A 22,537-nucleotide genomic window follows, 5' to 3' on the forward strand; every position below is an offset into this window, starting at 1 on the left:
CTAGACTCAACATTCAGAAACAAAAGGAGGATAACTCAAAAAATTCAAATGCTGTGGCGACAGGTCTCATATTGTGGGAACAGGGACCTTCCTCTTGCCGGGAGCTCTGCTCAGAAAACAAGGGGAAGGGACACAGCCCCAGGCACGACGCCCCATCAAGGAACCAAGTGCCCCACAGTCCACCGCGCAGAGATGGGACTGCCTGGGCACCATCGCCTAAATGCAAGCAGTGAACCAGAGATGCTCAACAACCAGACTGAAAATTCCAGGTCCCCCAGGAATGAGCTCCTGCACATCAATATACTGCTAGAACAGTATGACTTAGCCCAGGAAAGAATCTTTATCCTCTCCTCAAAGATAGTGAAAAGTGGTAACCTGGGCATGCTTATTAGGTCATTTTGCTTTATTCTTTGGGACATACACTTGTACACACACACTCTCACACACATACACATACCTATGCACATACCCACACATAAATACACTCACACATGGGCAAACACACATGCACACAACCACACGTCTACATACACACCCATACCCACTTGTGAGGAGGACCTCACTGCCAACTGGACAGATCTCACATTGCCAGCTCCTTCTACTGGTAAGAAATGCCTGGTCCAGAAACACACACACACACACACACACACACACACACACACACACACACACACACAGCCTCAAACTCTGCGATTGCAATTTAACTACATTTAGAAAAGTTGGAATTTGATTAAATTCTTTTTTCCAATGAAAATACAAAGAAAAATAAAACTTCACATTGTATACCACCATGAATAGAACAAAAACCTTATTGCTTTAGTTGTCTTTTTCCTAGAATAGAAAATAACCACTTCCAACCAAACAAAAAACCATGAAGTTAAATGCACACAAAAAAATGTTGAAGTTTCTATATATTGTAATAAGATCTTTTAGGATTAATACTTCAGGGGAGCCTAATATTATCAACTTCCTGGCATTTAGTTGTTTTCATTAAGATTACAGTACTTTACTCTCTGTAAGCACTGCTTTCCTAGACCACAGGTTCAAGGCAAAGAATCCATGGCAAAGTCACCGGGATTGGAAACCAAAACAACCAAATTGACACTCCCCATGAAGTAAATGCATTTGATATTATAAAACATGGTATGTCTCAGATAATATATTACCTACCTAACTGAATTGCTTTGAATATCCGCACTTGCTAGAATTAAACTTTTAGTCAAAATATAGTTATTATAGTCTCAAAATAATTTTCTTTCTCATCCTCTTTCCTGTTACCTATTTAATATCTTTCAACAAAAGTATGTGATTGTTAAATTTGAGAATAAAAATGTCTCACAGTATAAATTATGAGCTTACTGACTATATTTTACTATGTAAAAGAAAACCATGAATCTTTTTGCCAAGGCTTGATATTGACCAATCCAATTAACACACCCAGCCAGCTGTCTTTGTTTTCCACTTAGATGACAGATGGTTTCCTTCAATCCCACAGCAGAGAATATAGCTAATTTGAAGACTACTCAAACAGCTTAAGGAAAAAGAAACTTTGGTGTAAGAACTATCTTACAAACCACCTTTTCACCCCTAGTTTTCCTGTGGTAGAGATAATTTTGGGAGCATGTGTAGGTAGAAACAAAAAAAATATTAACTGTGTCTCCTACATATTTGGAATTTTAGTCATTCTTCTAAACTCCTTGAATTTTGTCAAGTAACTTGGGGGAGGACTGACTCTCCCTCATAAAGGAAACTCTGAGCTTTGTCACTGCCTGAGAGAGTCTGGCACCCAATGCTGGTGGTAACTTAGTAAAATCTACATGCAAAGTGGAAGAAAAGCCAGGTCACTGTCTTAGGATCCGTGCCAATCTAGACATTAGGGGAATCTTTTAAAAGTAGTGCTTCTCAGACTTTTTCCAGCCTAGGAAATTTCCACACTAATGTCATTGGGAACACGTGCCAGGCACACATGCACACACGTGTGCACACACCCACACACGCCTGGGAAGAGAGAGCTTCGGCAGGCTTGTGGGTTCAGCTCTTCCTGCAAGCTCCCACAATCACCGCTCCAAACTGTGGGAAGCAGATGGCCCTGTGGGTGTAGCCAGGGTGTGGGCAACGATCCCAAAAGTCCATCCAAGAGACAAACTGGAGGAACATTTTTTCCCAGGAAATTAACCCACACGTAAGTCCCCTCCTAGACGGCCCCTCCCCTGACACCGACACCGACTTGGCTTACATGGCCTCAGGGCCCCACCCCCTCTGAAACTCCAACACCACCTGACGCTTAGGTCCCCTGCTTCTGCTTTATCCTCAGCAGTATCCCTAGTCCACCTCTGCCCGATTTACCTATTCACATGTCACACAACACCATGAGGGGAAAGACGTTTACCTGTTTTGATGGGTGCCTAGAATGGCATTTAAAGCATATATAGGTGCTCAATAAATATTTGTTAAAAGAATAGAAAATCACAAAAGTGAGTCTCTGTAACAAAAAAAAAAGATCTTTATGTAAAATTATCAGCCTAAGGACCTCCTCATTCTGCAGAAATGACTATGCGAATGTTACAGATGAGCTAGAAACTTCTCCCAGTATAGAGGCTGAACACATGCAGCTGCACTGGCAGGGCTGCAGGTCTGAATGAATGCATGGGATGAAGCAACACAGATGCCCAATGAACAGGAAAGATGGGGCGCTGGAGAAACCCCATCCTGCCAACCCAGGAGCTGCCAGACCCAGAAGCTTCGGGCTCTCCGCTGATCCAATGGGTGGGGGATGGGGGCCTAGGCAGAATCTCCTGACTTCCCTGTTTGTCATCTATAAAAGTGTATGATCATCATTACCTCACAATTTATATTTAAAAATATGATTTAAAAATGTTTGAACCACTATGAACGGGAGAGGCATGATAACGCCTGGCCCTCAGGAAGCCGGAACAAATGTGAGTTGTTATTGTGACAGCTCGTGTTCAGCCTTGCGGTCCCTCTTATTTCTTGGATAATGCCAATTTCACCCCAACTTTTTTTTTTTTTTGGCCACGCTGTGTGGCTTGTGTTGGGGATCTCAGTTCCCCAACCAGGGACTGGACCCAGGCTCCTGGCAGTGAGAGCACGGAATCCTAACCACTGGATCGTCAGGGAGCTCCCATGACCCCAACTTTTAAATCAAATGTTTATTTTGAAGTGCCAATATCTATGTTTCCTTCTCCAGAGGCAAGATGGCTGGGTGGCCGAAGGTGTCTGGCGGCCTTGTCCCCTTGGACTCAAGGGTCTGGGCAAGCCATACATCCCCACCTCACTGTGCTTCCAGCCCCTCAATTCTGTACAATTTGTCTAACTCTCTTCTTTATATACAATCCTGTTTCCACCTCTGAGACATCATCTGACCTGTATCATTGCCTAAAACACCTACTCGGCACCCAAACCCTCCCATCCTAGCCTTCAGAATACGATTTAAGCCCTCTTTCTGGGAGCCTCCCTAGGCCTCTTGGAAGGCCACTTTCCAAGGCCAGTCCCCTAGTGGGATTCTTCTTGTTGCTCAGTATCAAGTGTCTGCTGGTGAGCAGGCCTGGGTCCTCTAGGTGTTGGTCCCACTGCCTTAAATGACCAGACCCTACAGCGTGTGGATCACTTCCCTCTTTCTTAGCATCCTTCCCCAAGCAAACAAGCACTTCATAAATGACTTCGAAATTGGAGAGGGTGGGAAGAGGAGCCACATTCTTGCCTCGTCAAGGGTGCTAGAGGGAGGAGCTGGCCTTCAGGTGGAGGGTCAGTGGATTTGTTCTCCAGGACTCAGCCTACACAAGCTCTCCCCAGCTCTCAGCTCAGGGAAACCAGATCCCTGAGGCTCAGCCAAGGACCCCAGCCCAGGCTACTGCTCTCTGCATGCCCTCCTGAACACCTCGCATATACAGGCCTTGGATCCATGGGGCTGCTGTCCAGAGATCCGCCACCTGGCCTTTGTCCACGGCAGCGGTGGGAGCCCCACACAGAGGGTGGCATCCCCAGCACCCGGCTCCAGCAGCACCCATCCCAGCATCCCAGCATCTCACAAGCTCCCAGAACCAGCACCTCGCAGTGGATGGCTCCCTTGCACCTGTGAGGGCTGACCCACTGGTACAGCCCGCCCCTTAGTAACTTTTCTGCCATCCCATGAGGGACAGCCATGCCTTCAGCCATGAGAAGAAGACTCAGGTTTGAGGGCCTCTTCCCTGAGCGCTATCTTAGCACCAGGACCACTGGCTGCTCCCTCTATCAGCTCTTCTGCATTCTGGGGAGCCCCTTCACTTTTACTGTGCAATCCCCCACGAGGAGTTCTTTACATCAAACTTGCCCTGACCGAATCAGCTGTGGTTTCTGCATCCTCACTGGACCCTGACAGATACACCCAGCCCCTGCATGAATGTCAAGCTCCTCTCATATTCTTCACCTCAGTTTTGCAAATCACCTCTAATTTAAGTTTTCCTAGGGGCAGGCACTTCCAACTGAGCCCTCGTCAACGTGGCACTGTGTTACTGTGCATTGGACAGGAATCTGCTCTTCACCTACCTGAGATGCCAGGTGACTCCACCCGTGAAAACCCCACTTCAATACATAGAACTGAAATGTTCCTGGCATTGTAATGTTACAGCCAAACCTTGGTCTTCCAATTGTCAGGCTTTTAAAAGCCTGAGATTTCCTATCTTTATTTTCCACGGGGCAGTTCATACATTTCAGAATAATAATGTATGAACAAGAATTCAGGTACCAGAAAAATGCCTTTGGACGTTAGGGAAAGAGGGAGAAAAAAACAGAAAGTGAAAAAATATACCAATAATAGGGGCTAGAGTGTCCATACATATTGAAGAATTTGGGTGCTGATAAAGAAACTTTTTTTTAATCAAAATGGTTTTGGTTCTTAATTTTGGCCATTGTGACTAAGTTACGGCTCAGCTCCATTGACTTCCTCAGGCATGCAAGGGCCCTATGCAGGAGGATATAGGATGTGTCTGTCTGTAGTGATCCTGGAATGTCAACATCCATCTTACAAACAGCGCGTTTATACAAAGCACCAGCGAGAAAAGGAGGTGGAGGAGGCTTTTAGATATTACTGGGTTCAGCAGCTGAACAAATTAGAAGACAGGAAACAAGGAAGTTGTTCCTGAGAGCTGACCAAGGAGATGCACCCCCGTGGCTTTGCCCCACCTGCCACCCAAACAGATCCACTCTGCTCTCAGGTTCTGCAGTTTCTCCAGATTTTCCACAGCGTCTGAAGTTTCACCCATTAGGTACACAGATGCATCCGTTTATGTTACAGGCACCCTCTGCACACACTGGCTGCTCCACCTGGATGGAGCTGGAGTCTGTGCGGTCACCACCTCCCTCCAATCCAAGCCCATCCCTGCTGACCTCAGGGCTTGTCCCCACGCCTGCGCCCTGGAGAGGGCTTGGGAAAAGTGGGTTCTAGGGGACTGGGGCAGGCCTAGGGGAGAAGCCTTGGGGTGAGGCGACCTCAGGACACATGCACATGTGGCCGGGGGGGGAATGGCAGGGGAAGGTTGGCCCACATTTATTACCAAACCCTGGAGCACAATCAATGCAGAAGCTGGAACGTACTGAATGTGCCAGTGCTGGGCCTCAAGGGTCCCAAATAAGCACTGTCACCAACTCTCTTGATCTGGAAGAAGACAATCCCATTTTAAAAAAAAACAAAAACTATTTTTAATGTTTATGTATGCTTTGCCTCGTTCCAAGAAAGATTTGAGGCAGCTCACAAAAACATTCTTGGCACAAAAGGAGATGAAAATGAGGAAATCATGGTGGTGGACAGAAGCGAGGGCAGAACAATCCAGACACTGGTGAGGAAGTCCGGGCCGTCCGCAGGAGGTGGGTGAGTGTCAGGCTCAGAAAGTCCTGCCACCAAGGCCGGCAGTAGCCCCAGCGTGTGGGACGCCATCTGGCCCTTTGCAAGCGTGTAGGAGGTGCCTTCGGCTGTCACAGTGACCAAGGGTAAACGGCAGGGACACTCATAGCGGGATGCGGGGACACCCCCCGACAATCCTGCACAATCAATGCCCTACATCAAATGCCGACAGTGGCTATAAAACAAGCCAACTGCTCCAGACCCATCCCAGTCCTGACTCTAAGGCCTGGTTCTCCTGTAGGAGCTCACTGAGAGGGCGCCAACGACAGAGGAAGAAAATCCCCAGTGTGTGACACTGACACCCATTATGTGACAGAGGAAGAGACACCCCCAGTGGCTACCTTCCTGAAACTCAGGAGCTCACTGCCTCGGGCACTTCTTAAAACTTCCTTCCTTGATGTCAAGGCCCCTGAGTGACAGAGACAGGCAGCTCAGTGTCAGGAGAACAAGGTGTGGGCTAGCCCACTGCCCTGCCAGACACCTCCTAATCCCCGAGGGCTCGTGCTCCTTTCCGTCCCCTGGCGTTGGCACCCCTGCATCCTCTGCACAGACCTGGAGGGGGACAGAGGTTGGAAACCCCTGACAGGGTCTGAACTTTCCGGCCACAAGGCTATCGGTGGGTATAGGTGGTGGGATGCTGTTCCCCTTCCTACTTCCCCACAGGGCCAGCATTTCTGAGCTGTGGTCAATGTTCCTCCAAGGCAGAATTCAGTCACAGAAGACCTGGCGCTGAACTCAGAAATACCCCTGAGGAGAGAAATTCCTGAGCCACATGCTGGGGTCAGGTCATTACTGCTGCTGTGTTAGAATGAGAGCTACAGCTGGGTAAATGCTGACAGTCAGCCAGTCCCAAGTGTTCCTAGTGACTTTAAAGGGACTCCAAATCTACGAAGTGTACAGTGGAAATCAAAGTCATAAAACTGGGTCCTGTTTCCCATAGCTGCAGGCTGGTTATACGCTCAGGGGGACTGGGGTCCTCTCAGACCCTCAGTCCCACATCCATCCACCAGCCTGGCCTGATGGAGGGGATGCAAGTCCCTGGCGGGCCGGCATGGGAAGCACCACGGGACGTGGTACCTGGGACCCTGGACATGCCAGGTCACTTACAAGCTCGGAGAAGCCTCGGACCACCTGGCGCCGTTTCAGGTTGGTCTCTCCATCCAGGTTGGCCGTCTCGATGTGGCACAGCCCGTCGGGATCACTCGAATACAGCAGCAGGATGTCTGCAGGGATGATCTCGTTGCAGCGAAGACGCACAAAGTCTCCCACGTGGATTTCTTTCCAGAATCGGTTCACGTACTGCTTTTCTTCCCTGGTAAAGAGAGAGCCATTAACAAGTCTGGAGGAGATTGATGGAGGCCAAATCTGGGTGATGGGCACATGCAGCTCATTGAACATTTCGTGCCACTTTCTGGTGTGCTGAAATTTTCCATAATAACAAGCATTTAAAAGAAGATTCCTAAAGGCCACATGTAGTGAAACTCCAGTAATATGAAATATCTAGAACAGGCAAATCCATGGCAATAGAAGGTGGATTTGTGGCTGCCAGAGCCTGAGGGGAGGGGAGATGGGATGGGGAGAAAATGTTTCCTGGGTACAGGTTTCCATTTGGGGTGATTAAAATGTCCTGGAACTAGGTAGTGGTGATGGTTACACAACACTAAATGCACTAAATGCCACTGAACTGTCCACTTTAAAGTGGTTATGCTTTCCACTCCTAGGTATATACCCCAAAGAATTAAAAGCAGGGACTCGAATGGATATTTGCCTACCCATGTTCATAACAGCATTACTCCCAATAGCCCAAAAGTGGAAACAACCCAAATGCCCAACAATAGATGGATAAGCAAAATGTCATATAACCATACAGTGGAATATGATTCAGCCATGAAAAGGAAGGAAATTCTGACACATGTTACAACATGGATGAACTCAGAGGACATTAAGCTAAGTGAAATAAGCCAGTCATAACAGGACGAACACTGTACAATTTCACTTTTATGAGGTCCCTACAATAGACCAATTCATGGAAACAGCTAGTAGAACCTCTGTACCTTCTGCAGGATGGAGATCACAGCAGATGTATCCTCTCCACATCACTCAAGATGAAGTAGATAATCAATCAAAACAGTGCTTGCCACAGTCAGCTTTCAACCCCTGATAGTTACTATTGATTAATAGGTAGTGGGATGAAAACATGGGTAGATTTCTGCTTTAGATTTTTTTTTACTCTGGAAAAATGGGCTCATTCATCCTACAAAGGGCATTTTTAAGAACTCCTTGGAGGTAGTTTTGTCCAGTTTTATAAATAAGCAGAGGAACAAGACTTTATCTCAACATGACATTCTACATCAGAAAACTGCATCAATAAATCCTCTGGGTTATGTTGTTAGGAAAATAAAAAGCCCTAAAACACACTTCACTTTCACCATCACCTTCTCACTGGCCCCCCACACTTCCTCGCCTGAGCTCCCGGAGAACAATTCAACAGCGAGCCTGAGTCTCACCTGACTCCTGAGCGCTGGGTAATGAGTCCTGAGTGTCAGACCTCTATTTTATTCCACACTGTGGATCTGAGGGAACCCACGGCAGACTTCCAGGGGCTCCTAGCATCAGCTGCCCCAGGTGCTGAAAAGAGAAGTAGCCCCTTCCACTACAAGCCTCTACTGACTTTCATTCCTCTGTTTCAAGATCCACCGTAGTCTGGTCGCTATAGGGCCAACAAAGATAAATTAGATACAACTTTGTCCTCAAAAATAAATTCAAGGCGAGACCAAAGCACTAGATAGCACCCCCTGGGGGCTATAGAATCAAGCCCCCGATGTCAGCACAAAGGTATTCTTCTGGACCCAACCCTCCCTGCAAGGCCAGGGTGCTGTTCAGGTGAGGCATCCTTTTCCAGCTGTGACAAGTCCCCCGGCCCCAGCCCAAGGGCATTCGCTGCCTGCTCACTGTCACAGTCTGACTTCTTCCCAGTGGACAGACAGCCTTGATGAGTGACAAATGAAACATCACTTAACTATGTTCCTATTTCCTCTTCTGAAGATCAAACCTTGACTTTCTATCATTGCAACATTAGCTCTTTAGTCTTTCCTCCTTATCAGGACACTTTGTTGGCTTCCCACAGAAAGTACAGAGGAATCTGAAAGGCCCTGTCCTTTCCAGAAGAAGGTTTCCAAAAGCTAATTCGCTGTGCGGTCACTGAGGTGGGCAGTGCACGCGGACAGTGAGCTGGACAGGCCCCAGTGTGACAGCAGCTGCCAGGAGACCGGTGGTCCTACACTGGCCCTGGGGACAGGCAGGAGGTGGGGATGACCAGGCTGGAGGAGGCAGGGTGTGACACTGTCTGGGTTGTTAATCTTGACTACATTCCATTTACAGAACTCATCAAAAATAAAGTCAGTTTCCATTTGCCTTGAAATCTTAAAACATTAGCTTGCCCACTCCAGCAGAGCACATATTGAAAACAGTAACTTTGATGGAGGCATTTGAGCCCAAAGGAGACCCCCGCACAGACCCCTGGAAACACAGAGCAATGGATGAGGAGACCTCGGTGACCGACCGTCCTTGCGGGAGGACCCGTCCCAGCCATGGAAAGCAAAGGGAGAGGCAGCAGAGCAGCTCCCGGATGCCTGAAAGAGAAAGGCCCTGCAGTCACAGGAACTCCTAAAGCAGCAGGACCCTTAAAACCCAGACTCAGGAGTTACTTGTGGAGGAACAGCATCACAGAATCCCTTCATCACCTCGAGAGACAGACAAAAATCCCTCATTGAAGTCCCACAGGCCAGTTGATTGTTCCAGCGGGAGCTCCAGCACTGAGTGTGGACCCTACACCGACCCTGCAACGCCCCTGCCTGGCCTGCGTTACTCTTATTTTTATTATATGTACATCATATACATTATATAGTAATATATACTGTATAACACATATATTACATGTGTATGTCTCTATATATAATAGACACATTACATATAACATACATATTAGGTATAAGTTGCCCTCCTTTTCTCAGCAACTATATTTGGACATAAGGTCTTTAAAGAGGTGACGGAGTCGAAATGAGGTCATAGGGTGGGGCCCTGATCCTTATAAGGAGAGGGAGAGACACCAGGGATGTGTGTGCACAGAGGAAGACCATGTGAGGACACAGGGAGAAGACGGCTATCAGCAAACCAAGGAGAGAGGCCCCCAGAGACACCAGTCCTGTCAATGCCTTGATCTTGGACATCCTGCCTCCAGACTGTGAGACAATAAACTTTTGTTGTTTAAACCTCCCAGTCTGTGGTGCTGTCACAGCAGCCCGAGCAGACTAGCACCCAATAACTTCAATTCCCATGACTCCTGCTGGAAGGGGTGGCTCCCAGCCTGCAGGGATGGGAAGGGAGAGAGCAGCAGAGGACCAGGTGACAGAGGGCATCACACCAGGAGACTCTTCCACAGGCTTGTGTCCCACATGCCCCCATGTCTGTGCATGGGAAAAGCACCAGAGAAAACATGTAAGTCCCATTGACACCATACGGCAACACTGGCCTCCTAAGAACACTGATTTTAGAAGCACCAGGTAAACAATTTAGGACCGGCTTCTATTTCCTCAGGTCACGGTGGATGCAGGCTAGGGTGGACAGGACACATGGCCCCTCCTCCCCATAGGAAAAGTCTCAGGAGTGTATGCCACCTGTGGCCTCCCTGCAAACTCCAGAATTCTAACCTCCACCAGGCAGGTGCCTGCACTCCTCCAGGGACCAGGAGATCCACCTGACATGCAAGGTTTAAAATCACCCAGTCCTCAACACTATGCATTTGTTTCCAGCAATTTTAGGAAGTGGCACTGTGTAGTTTGCCCCCGAGATATTCCTTCTAAAGCACAGGTGCTGCCCCATGTGGTGGCAGGATTCTGAGACATCCCCTAGATCCCCAGCCCTGGTGTGCAAGCCCCTGCCAGCACCCTACCCCCCGCCCCCAAGTAAGGTGGGGGCTGTGAATGTGGGAGGAGTCACTCCTGCAGGTGTAATGAAGGTGACCAGTCAGTGGGCTATGAGCTAATCATCAGGTGGGCCTGATGGAGCCACAGGAGCCCTGTAAACTGGGCCTAAACCAGAGACATTAAGTCAGACACTAAAGTGTAGAGAGCAATGGAAAGGCCTCATGACCAGGGCCAGGAGCTGAGAGTGGCCCTGCCCATCAGCCAGCAAGAGCACGGGGCCCCAGGCCTACCAGCACCGGAGCTGAATTCCACCAAGAACCTGAACGAGCCTGGAAGAGGACGAGACCACAGCCAGGCCAACACCTGGACTGCAGCGGGTGACGCCCAGGGCAGAGCACCCAGCCAACCCACACCTGCACGCCTGCTCCCGGAAGCTGTGACACCACACATCTGAGTTGTCTCCAGCTGCTGAGTTTATAGTAACTCATCACACAGCAGTAGAAAACTAATATGCACAATTCCCTTCTTCTGCACAGAAGCAGGAGTCAGAGGCAGCTCAGTCCTCTCAGGGCACAGCAACTGGGAAAACTCCCACTCAGCTTTAGAATATGCATACCGAGAAAAGACTACCTCATAGGAAAAGAACGCAGAGCAGGACTGGTTAAAATCCAAACACACTTCCCTCTCCTCACAAAGTGGGAGCCCGACAGAAGGTATGCATAACATATTAAAATGTGGGGAAACGTGTAGTCTTGAAATATGGGCCACATCATACATATTAGAAGCATGGAGCATGGACCCTCCACGAGAATGACAACCGCCTTTGCAATCAGCCATCACCGAGTACCCTGCTCAGGTGTCCTGAGGGGTCTGCCCCGGAGTGCCGATTCAAGAGTTCAAGGGTCATTGGTGGAAAAAAGTGTGATTCTTCTGAAATGGGGGCAGGGGTGGGGGAGGGGTCCAAACTGAAAGGGGTCCTGATAAAAATGCCTTCTGTTCAAAAGAACCCTTAGGAGGCCACAGGCAAAAACATGTCTTTTCTAGGGAAGCATTGCTACTGGTTTTTCTGCCCCAAACCCCTCACCTCTTGGCCTGTTGTTTGCTCAACTGTAAAGCCAGAGTGTTAAATAGATAATTTCCAAGATCTGTTCTTAGGCCAAAAGAGGCTTCTAATGATTAGCTTTCCTCTTCTGGGAAAATCAATTAACACCATTTATAATTAGTCCTGCTGAGCTTTGAAGTTCTTATCTGAGTCTTTTTTGTGCAAAACAGCACAATGTGGGGGGTGAAGGAATAAGGAAATATTAGTGACTAGTGACAAATTTTATTTAAAGACAAGAGGTAAACAGAATTTTAAGATCACTTAATCATTTTTGGTCAGTTGTTTAGGCTGACAAGCTATTTATTTGTACTAGTTATGTTTTTAAAGTTACTAAGTAAACAATTCCAATAAGAGGAGGTAGCTGGCTTATGGAATTTACAGGAATTATTTTAAGCAGTTGAAAGCAGGTTTTTCCTGAAGATCACTATGTTACTTTCATGTAGCTCTTCATGAATGCAGGGTTCAAGGACTCCTGCTCAGAAATGTTCTGTTAATGATTTATTTTTTGAAATGCATCAGAATTCCCACCAGTTCAGCCTCACTCATGATCCCTCTCCAGTGTTGAAACTGTCTCTGCAATGGCTAAGGGTTTTCAACAATGTATTTATAAATCTCTCCAATTGTACTGGGGGGAAAAAACAAATCTGATTCCATATTGCATCTGTTTCTTTAACTTCTGTATTCTATTGCTTTTGCTTTAAGTTAATCACTAAAGGGACATTGCCTATAAGTTTAAATTATACATAAGGGCCCATCTCTGGGAACCCTGCCTCCCAGGTAATGAGCCTTAAGCTAAAATACCTTTGTTTAGCTCACAAGAAACATCCTGACCAGGCCCACCTGTGAATGACTACAGCCAGGAAGAAATTAACACCTCCCCTCCTGAGGCTGATGGGAAACAGGAAGTGTTTGACTTTACTTTCCCTTTTAGTATAAAAGAAGTCTGAATTTTAACTCAGGCAAGATGGTTCTTTGGAGCAGGAGTCCACCACCTTCTTGATCTGCTGGCTTTCCAAATAACATCACTATTCCTTGCCCCAGCAACTCATCTCTCAATTTACTGCCCTGTCTTGTCGTGCAGCGAGCATTATGAGCTTGGACTCAGTAACACGATGTGGCCAAGAAATAAAACCAAACAAACAGATAAAGTTTAAAAAAAAAAAAAGGCACTTGCAGAATTGAGGGAATTTTACTTTCATCTTCAATGTGTTGTTTTCAAAGAAATTTTCATTTAGGTTATTGGCTTACCATTTTCCCAAACAGCAAAAGAAAATTTTTTTAAGGTGACAACAGATTCCAAATTTGAGAAACCATTTAACATCCCTGGTGACCCACTGCCCCTCCTTGTACAAGGACAGTCCCAACAATAATTGGGCTGTTACTGTCCCTGATCTCCAACCTGGTCTATGGATTCATGAACATAAGAGTCCTCCCACCTGAAGGAAGGAGGGAGAGGAAGATGCACGCCCATTTTTGACTCCACCCACAGCAGGTGACTCCTCCCTTGTAATGTGACATGACCATTCCAGTTTAGTGACCAGGAGGCAGGCTGCCCACAGTTCTAAATGTGTCCATGAAATGCCCATGTCACATGCATGGAACCAGCATCCCAGGGTATCTTGTGGTTGGAGACCTTGCCTCTTCCATTTCTCAGTAATTTAGGAAATGAATGAGAAGATTGAAATGCTTATAACTTGGATACACATTTGATTTTCTGGCCCTTACATTATCTAACAACTTTACGTGGCCATATTTTACCATATTTTTTCTCATGTTCCAAAAATGCTCCCTTTAATTCAATTGCATATAAGTTTCACAACCACACACGGGAACTCCCCAAAGCCCTCCCACCATTCACCATGCCCACACCCTGCTCAGGGGCTGGCAATGCATGTGCAGGGGTAAACAAGGCACATCTCACTCACCTCCCTTGATTTTTCCCTCCCTTAGACCTGTCTCTCCCCCAACAAGACCAACAAACAAAGGAGTGTGTCTTGGGTTTGGATGGGCAGGAAAGAATGAGAAAGAGAAAGAAGAGATGAAGGGTTTTTAAGGTTTGAGCAAATCCACTTGAAAACAAGGCATTAAAGATGAAAGTACAATTCCCTCTCTTGTGTTTTAAGTACAATTCAGGTCTGAGAAGAACACTTGTTTTGATTAGGCAGTCAGGGAGTGCCTCCTAGAAAAGGAAGCATCTGACTTTAGCTCCTGAAGGATGAAAAAAATCTTAGCCTAACCCATACCCCACCCACCCCAAGGGGACTACTTATACTAAAGAGTGGAATTTCGGGAAAGGCTAAAAGGGCAGTGCCCAAACCAGAGCTAAGGCATTAGCTCTGAGCAAAAGAGATCGGGAGACTCAGACACAGAAACAGAAAAGAAAGACCAGGAGTGGGAGTTCGCCTGTACAATCGATGTGACTGGACTCCATGAATGATTAGATGAGTCAGGCACGAGGTGCCCAGGTCTCCAGCCCTGGTAACTGGAATGTGGGAGCCACTGACCTCACCCAGAAGTGGGTGTGCTGTGGGATAGAACAGGCTCCAGTTGTGAGCAATTCTGAGTCCAAGGTGCTGGTGGGCGTATGGGGTGGGAGATGCTTCCAAGACCAAGATAGATAAAGACAGGCACTCAGGGTTCATGCATGGAGGTGACAGGATGCTGACCATGGGCACTGTCATGGTGATTACCAGGGAGAGAGCTGGCTAGAAGGAAACAGTGTGAGCTCAGAGGGAGGAAACGAGGGAGGGAATGGGGAGGAGGGGAAGCCTGCGGGGGTGGCTGGGCAGGCGGGGCAGAGAGTGGGGGTCTGGGAGCCCCGGATGAAGATGTGCCCAAGGCCTCGTGGTGCCCGCTCACTGCCATGGGCAGGAGTCCAGGGGCCACACTTTTCACTGCCAAGTGATCACATCTGGACAGTCATGGAATGTGTGGTCACAGTCACTGTATTTTTATTTCCTTTTGTGGGGCCTCAACCTTCAGTGGCACAAACCTGAATATGGCACACCTGTTAAGATCAAAGGTCACTTTTCCAAACACTCCTCACCCTTCTTCCTCCCCCTCCAGACCTGTTTTCTACTCAAGCACATTTCCTGCCTGGCTAAGGGAGAGTTCAGTCTCATGAAAGACAGGGAAATGTTTTCCAGGAGTGGGCCACCTGCACAAGGTTCACGAATGCTTAACAGCTTGGGACAAGGCTTTCAGCCAACGCCAGCTGGCGGCTGACACCAAATCCCCGTCAGCACCCACAAATCAGCATCATCTTAATAATCAGAGCAACAGAACAGTAGGTACGTCCCCCCACTAAGTGCAGCCCTCACATGGAGCAGGCAGCATGCAGAATGCTTACACACAGTCCTCACGCTACATTCTCAGTTACGGATGGACAGACTGACCTGTCCAAAGTCACACCCAGAAAGGGGCATAGGGAGGACCAAATCTGTCTGACTCCGGAGCCCATGAAGCCCTGGGGGAGGTCTGGTTTTGAAAGTATTATACCTTTTACATTTAATTTGTGGTTTGTAATTAAAGCAAGAGCTGAGATTTTGTTTTCTTAACTTAAAAAGACAGTGTGATTTTTCAGAACAGTTAAGTGAATGGGGTACCTGTATGGGCAGCGCTGAATGTAGAATCATAGAGAAAATAAGACCGCATGGTTAGCAACATTCCATACGACGTCTCTGACATCAACAATTATCCCTGTAAAGAGAAAGCTCTTTCTAAACATCAAATTGCTTCAGGTCTATCTGTCAGTTTATCACATCTCCTGTTGGTAAAACATCCCCTGGATAAGAAAGGCAAGCTCCAACTAAAGTCGTGCTTCATTTACTAAACAGAAAAAAAGTTGGCCAGAAATATTGGGATGCATGCAGTTGAATGCATGTTCTTTCCTCCAAATGGTTCAAGATCGAGGTAGGGTCAAATGTAAAGTATCTAGAAAGATCCACAGAACACATTTTTAAGAAAAAGAGAAGCCCAGAGAACTCACAAAACATACAAACCAACTAGACTCAGGCCTCCCAAGCACGGCCCGAGTGAAGTACTCCTTTGGTCCTCAAAGGGGAGAGCTGCTCAACACTTTTTTAAGCTTTTTTAAGCAAACAGAACAAATGAGAAAACAGGATGCAGTGAGGCAAGCCCTAAATGGGAGTGTGGCAGCAAGAGATCCAAGAATCTCATAGAATAATCATCGTGCCAAGGCCTGATGCCTTAGGGATGAGAAAACCCTACATGGATTCATTATTCAGATCGTGGACAAATGAAGGAATATGTGGGGATGAAGAGAGAGAGAGACAGAGATGGACAATTTTCACAGCACTTTAAAGAGACCCATCAAGACTCTGAAACTACCCCAAATTTAATACACACTCATTATGAGACAGGCCTGGGACCTGGGACCCTTTGCTGCAGTGCTGCGATGCTTGCACCTGGACAAACCTCTCCTCTAGCTACAAAATACAAAGAAACTATAACAAACTAAAAATAATTGCATGTATGTACAGTTGGGGCAAATTCTGGACAACAAGATACAAAAAGACCAAAAAACCCAACTGCCACTTCTGAAGAGCAGGGAACCAAAACAGGGGGTCAGGAGCAACAGCAGGGTACTGCGCATGCCCCCTGCACACAGCACCACCAAGGGGGTGGGCAGATCACCTGAGCCACCCCTCCAGCCCGACCCCTAGACACACCCTCACCCTCACCCCATACAAGGAATCAGCTCACCCCTCCCCTCAGGGAGCAAACAAGGGAATCTCTTACTTGTTTTAGCTCCCTCCTGCTGCAGCAGGAGTCCCAATAAAGCCTTGCCTGAATTTCTTGTCTGGCCTTTGATCAATTTCTATTGATTAAGGAGGCCAAGAACCCTGGTCCCTAGCAATTACACAACAGGCAGAGAAGGGAAAAGACCAGAATGAGAGAGATAATGGCTTTAAAGCAGGGTTTCTCAGCCTCAGCGGCCACTGACGGTTCAGGCCAGATCATTCTTTTTGCAGAGGGCTATCTGCACTGTGGGACTTGGGCAGCACCAAACCCCCACCCAAGAGGGGCAGCAGCCCCTCCCCACAAATCCTACCAGCCAAGTTCTTCCCGGGGGCAAAGTTGCTCCAGGTGGAGGACCACCACTTCATAGCACCCAGGATGGACATTCAGGAAGGTGAGTTATTAAGTAACCTTTACAGAACCAACATATTTTAAAAATTATGTGGGTGAGAACTCAGCACTGAAACAGAAATGGCAAAATCTGCAGCAGGCGCCCAACCCAAATCTGTTATATAACGTCCAGAATGTGTCTCCTTTCCACCCTAAACTGAAACAGCTGCTCCTTCATTGAGACATGCTAATGGATTCTGAATCTCATACTAAACATCAGAGCATGCTGGTAGTATGGCGGTACTCGCCCGGATTACAGGGCCTCTGTCTTCTTTAGAATGAAGATTGGATGCTGACTTTCCCAGCCCCCACTGGACTATGCTGGGACCACACAATTATTCACTGCAATGCCACACTGCATACCCAGAAGAAAGGAATTTTCCCCAGGAGCTGTACTAGCTTGTGACAGCAAAATGACACCTAAAGGAACATGACCAATTAGAAACCTCTTGGTGAGTTATAAAACTTTTGTTTTTGGACAGATCATTTCTACGGCAATCTTTTCTGAGTTTCATGGGACAATCTCAAAATAGATCACCAGACATCAGGATGTGGGGATCAGACTCTTTATCCCAATAATAATACTGCCCATTTGTAAAGCATGTAAAACACTTTGGGGGCACTTATAGAGTTTTCAAGGTAATTTCTTCTACATTCACTGGTTGGTATGACATTCTCACGAAACAGGCAGGATGACTCACATTTTTCAGGCAATGCCTTAAAGCTGGGAGAGGTCTGGTGTTTTTAACAATTTTTCCTAAGAGGCTGCAACAATACATACTTCTCCACTGGTACCTAAGAGTACCCGCCCGCCCTGTTTCTGCAAACAGTAAGTGCTTCTTTCTTTTCTCTCCTTGCCACCTGATAGGCAGACAGGACACCTTACCTTTTTATTGCTTCTGCCTGACTCCCAGGCCATTTAACCTGTTCTTCTGGGAATAAACTGCCTATTTTCCCACTGTTTTTCCTATCGTATTGTTTGCTTCCTTCTTGACAACTTAATTTGTGAGAGCTTTTATATTAAAAATATTAATCCTTTTTATTTTCCCTTGAAAATATTTTTCTCTAAAGAATTATGTTTTTTAATGTTTGATTATAGTATATTTTTGTCATATAACAGTTTTAAATTTTTCTATAGTTAAATGTGTGTGAGTTTTCTAGGCCTGGCTAAGAAAGTCCCCTGTGCCCCTAGACTGGACATTTACTTCTTTGTTTTTTGTTGGGGAGTGCAGCATTCTTTTCTTTTTTAGTATTCAAGTGTTCAAATGAACTGATATTCATTTTTATATAGTACAACCTGAGGGTCCAAGGCTGTTTCCTCCAGACAGCCAATTGTATAAACACTGTTTATTAAATAATCCTTTTCCCATAGAACGTAAGCACCCACTCTAAAATTCTCACATATAATATCATGTATTTGGGGTTTATCATGTCTTTCTCCATGTCCACACTCTGACACTGGGATCCACTGCACAGTGTGCTGGATCAGCCCCACCACTGGGAGGCCCCCAACCCCGGGTGGAGGCAGCCTCGTGGCAGGGCCCTGGCTGGCACTCTGGGTGACACTGGGTGCTTCCTGCAGCCACCTCTGCAACCCTGCGAGTCACAGTCAACTTCATGCTGCAGCCCTGGTTCTACTAACTGTACGAAAAGTCCCTCCTGTTTGATCTTTTTAAAAATGTCTTGGCTATATTGGGGCATTATAAACTCTAAGGCCACTTTATTCAATTCCAAGAGAACCTTGCAGGCAGAACCACACAACACACATGCACCCTCTTCTTGGAGAACTCAGTCTCCCACCCATGGCCACAGGAAGCCTCCTGCTGGCTTACATCCTTCAAAGAGATACTGCAGTTTTCTTTATGCAGGTTTTGAGCCCTTCTTGTTCAATTCACTCCTAGGAATTTTATAGTATTTGTTCCTGTTTTCAGCACTATCCTCCCCACTTCCCCTCTGGGTGCTCACTGCTCCCTGAGCTACTATGAGTCATTCTTTATGGTCCCAAGCCTTCCTCAGCAGCTGTTTCTCTGGGCATGAGTTCCCTCTGGTCAAACCATTTTCCTTTCCCTGGCGGCCAGGCCCCTTTGAAGGAATGGTTATTATTCTTGGTTAGCATGTTTGGGCTCTGCTCTGCTTTCTCCCAGCCTCAGGGGCAAATGAAAAGCACCCCGGAGCCCAGAGCGTCAGGTCACCCTTGCATGTACCAACGGCCACCTTCCCCACTGAAGGCCCACAGCCCTCTGCAGGCCCAGGCTTTCTCCAAGACACTCTCCTTTGTGGCACCCACCCCAGTGCCGTTCTCTGAGTGCCTGTGGCCTATGCAGGAGCCTAAGCCAGTGCTCTGCATGGACCCAGATGGACCAAGGTCGGTCCAGATGCATAGAGACCTGTGGCCACTGCTCCAGCATGCAGGTTGGAGAGGAGAAAGGCTCAGGCCCCCATTTCCCGAGAGCCCCCTGCTTCCTCTGAATCTGAATCTTGAAAGTGAGAAGGCTTCATTGATGACAAGGTCCCTCCCTCTCATTTGACATTCTGAGGGGACTAAGGGCCAGAGAAGGAGACGGATTTTCCCACTCGGTGGGGGTGATGGTCTGCTCCCACTGCACTACCAGGAGTCTTCCCGAGGCTCACTGAAAACCACTGACCTTTTGGGTCACTCTCTGACTAATACCACGCTGGGTTCCCCCCGGCCAAGCAGAATGAGGAATCACTCAAGCAACCTATTCTCTATATAAAGTTCTCTAAAAAAATCACTGCAATAACATTTCTCCGTAACTGATTTATTGCAAATGTCCCTCAGTCATGATAAGCACGGTGAACGACCTCAAACAAGCCCTGTCCTTCAGAAGATTCAGCCCCTGGAACGGAAGGGATGTGAAAATATGGATCTAACTATGCTCTGGAGACATGATTTCTTTTGAAGCAGTTTGTGTGGGGACGTAAGACACCTCTGGAATTCACAGCTTGGGAGTCCAATCCCAATTTTCTCCAGTAAAGCAGTAATGGCAACAGTAACCTCCGGAAATTGATTTCACCCAATAATTTTCTGAGAATGATCAACAATGCTGGAATTCAGAATTGACTTAACCCCCTTCTTGGGTAAAGACATGGTGAGTTCGGCCATGCTGCTGATGGTCCCCTTCTCCTTGTGCCACAGCTGCCAGATCCCACAGGCCACCGCAGAGTCACTGTCACCATTCATGTCTGCAGTGCCCTGTGAGGGGGTGCCACTCCCACTTTAAGGATGAAGATGCTGAGGACCAGAGGGGGTTAAGCCTATGCCCTGACTCACGGCTGGAAGAGAGGAGAGTTGCTCCAAAAACACGCATAAAAGGAAGGCCTGAAACTAACGTAACCCATGCTTTCCAATTTTAGATTATTGGGGGGCAAAAATGCTAAGAAATGGGAATTGCTAAATTATAGATGTTCTCGCCTATCTTTATTTAGAAAAGAAAATTTCTTTTTCTTCTTGGGGGAATCAAGCAGTTTACAGTAAGTTACGTTCAAAGAATCTTTTGTCACTACACAAATGTGCAAAGTTAAGAAGCACACCCCTTCGGAGGAACTGAATCAGCCAGGGGTTACCACCATCCCGGCACCAAATCGCTATCATACTGCTGAGCCCACCTCATGAGGCCTGGGTGCCATACACGTGACTGTCACACAGACGCCACTGCAGGAAGGCCTGCCGACTGGTCACCTCTGGCCCAATTCTAAACCCATAACAATGACGACTTTGGGATTTCAACGTAGCTTCTTGAGATGAGGGTGAGACAGACTCTTCCCTCAATCCACTTCAGTGATTTGGGGTTGAAAGTGCTTGTAAATATAGGAACAAAATTTTTTTAAATGTTTTTGGATTTCTGCTTATGCCTCTAACAATTTAAATACCATTGAGTTCGAGTCCTGATTTTGGTTTTAGCAATATGTTATTATCTTTACCACTATTAATAGTAATACTTATTTTCCCAAAGACTGCAAGGTAGGTACCAGCACTAAAATTACTGCCTGGAAATATTTCTTGAGACATTTTATTCCTTAATTGAAGTAGTGTGTTATGAAATCCGCTGGGAAAAATTTGACCTGTGAAAAGGGTTTGTTTCGCAGCCAAAGCACACGCACTGAGTGTCACAGTCTCTTTCGCCCACACAGCCACAGCTCTGTCATGACCCTGTGTGCACACACACCCAGGGCTAGCACACGGGGGTTCCCACAGCAGGGTCCTGGCCAGGGAGCCTTTGTTCCTGCACAAGCTGAGTCTGGCCGACATCAGAGAGCACTCACCCTTCTTCAGACCACTCCGGTTCTTTCCACTGGGGATGTGCCCCTGTGGCCAGGCAGGCATCCTGGGCATGGCTGCAGCCACACGTGACCTGGACAGGTGTCCTCTGCCTGGAACTTGCCTGCTGCCCCCTGGGATGAGCCAGCTGGGCCTCAGGATAATGCCCCCTGGGTGGAAATGGCAGAAGCAGTAATTCAAACTCGCCTTGGAAAGGCCTCTCACTCCTTCAGTGGCTCTTGAAACTTTAGTAACTTGGAAAGGTTATCTTTCAGAAAAGAATTTACAAAACACACACCTGTGTATATTAGGCTCCTCAGTGGCACAAGGAATCCCCCTGCTGCCAGGAAAGCTGGGACAGGCACCCCCAGGCCCAGGAGACACCTCTGAGCAGGTCACTGTCATGAAGAGGGGCCGACCCACTGCCCGCGTCTGTGGACATCCCGCAGCAAGGCCAAGGGCACAAGGAGGGCAGCACAGAACAGCGAGAAGATTCCAATCGGCAGGAGAAAAAAGGCTTTTTTACTTCCTGCAATATGTGATCCCAGTCTGGTGAGAAAGCTTTCAGGTCTCCTGGGCCACAGGGGCTAGATGACAAACACCCAACAAGAGAACAGTCTCCAGATCATGGTGACAAAACCCGATTCAGCTGCTCTGGCTGCCACCCGCACTGGACACGCCCATAAAGGGCTTTCATCTGGAACCCCCAACAATGCAAACTGAGTCTAGTGTAGCGTAGAAGGTGTCAGGCAGCCCACTCTGGCACATTCGGGAGGCTTCCTACCCATCCTGATAAAATTCACTTTATTTCAAATACCAATATATGGCTAACTATTTTAACATCTATTTCTCACCTTATTTTTTAGTTTTATTTTATTCCTAGTATTTCAACAACAGCAGAGCCTATGTGCTTTTACAGAAATAAAGTCCACACATTTAATCTAACGCCAGTATTTGAATAACTTTAGTGACAGCACTATCCTCATGCTGTCCCCCTTACGGAGGAAAGTTTGGGGCGTCATTCTGGGTGAAAGGAAAATGGATCTCCTCTTAGGTAACTAACTTGAACAAAAGAAAACTCTTTGGAGTGACAGCCTCTCCTCAGCTGGGGAAGGCAGTCCAGTATGTGCCATGACCCCAGGGGGACAGAGATGCTTTGGGGAACTCGCCACATGTACTGC

At 47.3% G+C, this 22,537-nt stretch overlaps 1 protein-coding gene across 1 annotated transcript in view; it reads right to left on the reverse strand.

Moving 5' to 3' along the window:
• Positions 1-22,537, reverse strand: part of ATP10A (ATPase phospholipid transporting 10A (putative)) — a 185,025-nt gene that overhangs the window by 106,691 nt on the left and 55,797 nt on the right. Inside the window, 1 exon segment of the mRNA XM_059056027.2 lies at positions 7,007-7,211. Coding sequence (XP_058912010.1) covers positions 7,007-7,211 — 205 coding nt within the window.

The sequence above is a fragment of the Kogia breviceps genome, chromosome 3 (assembly GCF_026419965.1).
Source record: "Kogia breviceps isolate mKogBre1 chromosome 3, mKogBre1 haplotype 1, whole genome shotgun sequence".
Taxonomy (NCBI): Eukaryota; Metazoa; Chordata; class Mammalia; order Artiodactyla; family Physeteridae; genus Kogia; species Kogia breviceps.